This window comes from Olea europaea, unplaced genomic scaffold (genome assembly GCF_002742605.1).
Source record: "Olea europaea var. sylvestris unplaced genomic scaffold, O_europaea_v1 scaffold29749, whole genome shotgun sequence".
NCBI classification, from domain to species: Eukaryota; Viridiplantae; Streptophyta; class Magnoliopsida; order Lamiales; family Oleaceae; genus Olea; species Olea europaea.
The window spans coordinates 1-1379 of record NW_019248379.1 but is presented as its reverse complement, the minus strand read 5'-3'; the positions used below and the strand labels follow the sequence as shown (position 1 = coordinate 1379).

The following is a 1379-nucleotide window of genomic DNA, read 5'->3' as shown; positions in this document are numbered from 1 at the left end:
TCCAGTCATTTTTTCCTTAGCATTCTGATGTTTATTTCCTGAATTTAGTGGAACTGGAGCTTTGGCCATCTTTCTGCACAAATCTTTTCAACTTGACATTACAACATCAGACTATGATGATGCGGAAATTGAGGAGAACATAGCTCATAATTGCCAAATAAATGGAGTTACTCCTGTCCTTCCTCACATAAAACGTAAGATCTCTTGCACTTTGTCGTCTTTTGATAAACTGAATATAATGTATCTCATTGCCCCATTTTATATCGAGGAACTCTTATACATTGACTCATTATGTTTTCAGATACCTGGGGAGATGCCTTTCCCATATCTGATCCATGTTGGGACCTGATTATTGCAAGTGATATTTTGTTGTGTAAGTACACATTTCAGATCGGCATTTCCACATTGGATAAATATTCCTCACTGAATATAGATATGCTTTCCAGTTGTATAGCGACGTACTTTTAATGTCAATCAGGTACCTTGTTTGTTACCCCAACCCAATTGGGTACCATATAGGATTAGATTTTAGGGTGGGCTAAAATTTTGATTTGGCTTGGAACTCTTGGGCTAGTTTTATGAAATAAAACTAAAAATTTTGGACCAATTTTATAAAGTAGAGAAATTTCTATTTTTTCCCATGTTTCACACTGGGCTACAGTCCGGTGTGAGATATACATTATTCATATTAGTTTATAGCAAGGATTAAACTAGTGCTTCTTTACCAAACAAACAAACAACAAACTATGTTTTATCCTCAAAAAATTTGGGGTCAGCTACGGGAACCTTATTTCGCCGTCTGCATCATTGCTTCTTGTACTGGAAGAACCAAACCAACTATATTCTTAGCAACCAAAACAAGCCATATGTTATTTTGCCCCATCTTATCGAGTTCTAACTTGTTCTAGTGAGATCACGTTGTATGACTTTTTAGGCCTACGCATACTGTGTCCCAATTATCTAAGTTACCATTCCGTTAATTTATCGTCAATTGGCGCCATTTTACTTGTTGATGTATAGTTTCAGTTCTTATGTCATCTGTTCTCATATGACCTGGTTCCCATCTTATCATCCTCATTTTTCCTACGTTTCATCTTATGAATATCTTCCTAACAGCTCCACATTTTGTTACCATAAAGCACAAGAAGTTTAATCATTGTTTTCTAGAGCTAACTTTTTAACCTTACAGAAGATCTCATACTCATTAAGCCGTCTTTGGTTTCTCATAAAAAAACATGGAAACCATTCCTCAACATTGGCCAGGAACTTGATAGATCCAAAACAGAACAGGAGTTGTATTATGAGAATTCAACCACCAAACAGTGATTACAAGAGAAATGAATCTACTATTAGGGAAGCAGATTCTTTATTCAATAATA

General features: G+C 35.5%; 1 protein-coding gene across 1 annotated transcript; it reads left to right on the top strand.

Moving 5' to 3' along the window:
• Window positions 1-28: 28 nt before the first annotated feature.
• On the top strand, window positions 29-1369 carry LOC111384686 (the record flags this gene model as incomplete). The annotated part of the gene is made up of 2 exons (XM_023009003.1): window positions 29-194; window positions 302-1369. Coding segments are annotated over 2 exons (333 nt in total), but the record flags the coding sequence as incomplete, so codon positions are not given.
• Between the last annotated feature and the right edge of the window lie 10 nt (window positions 1370-1379).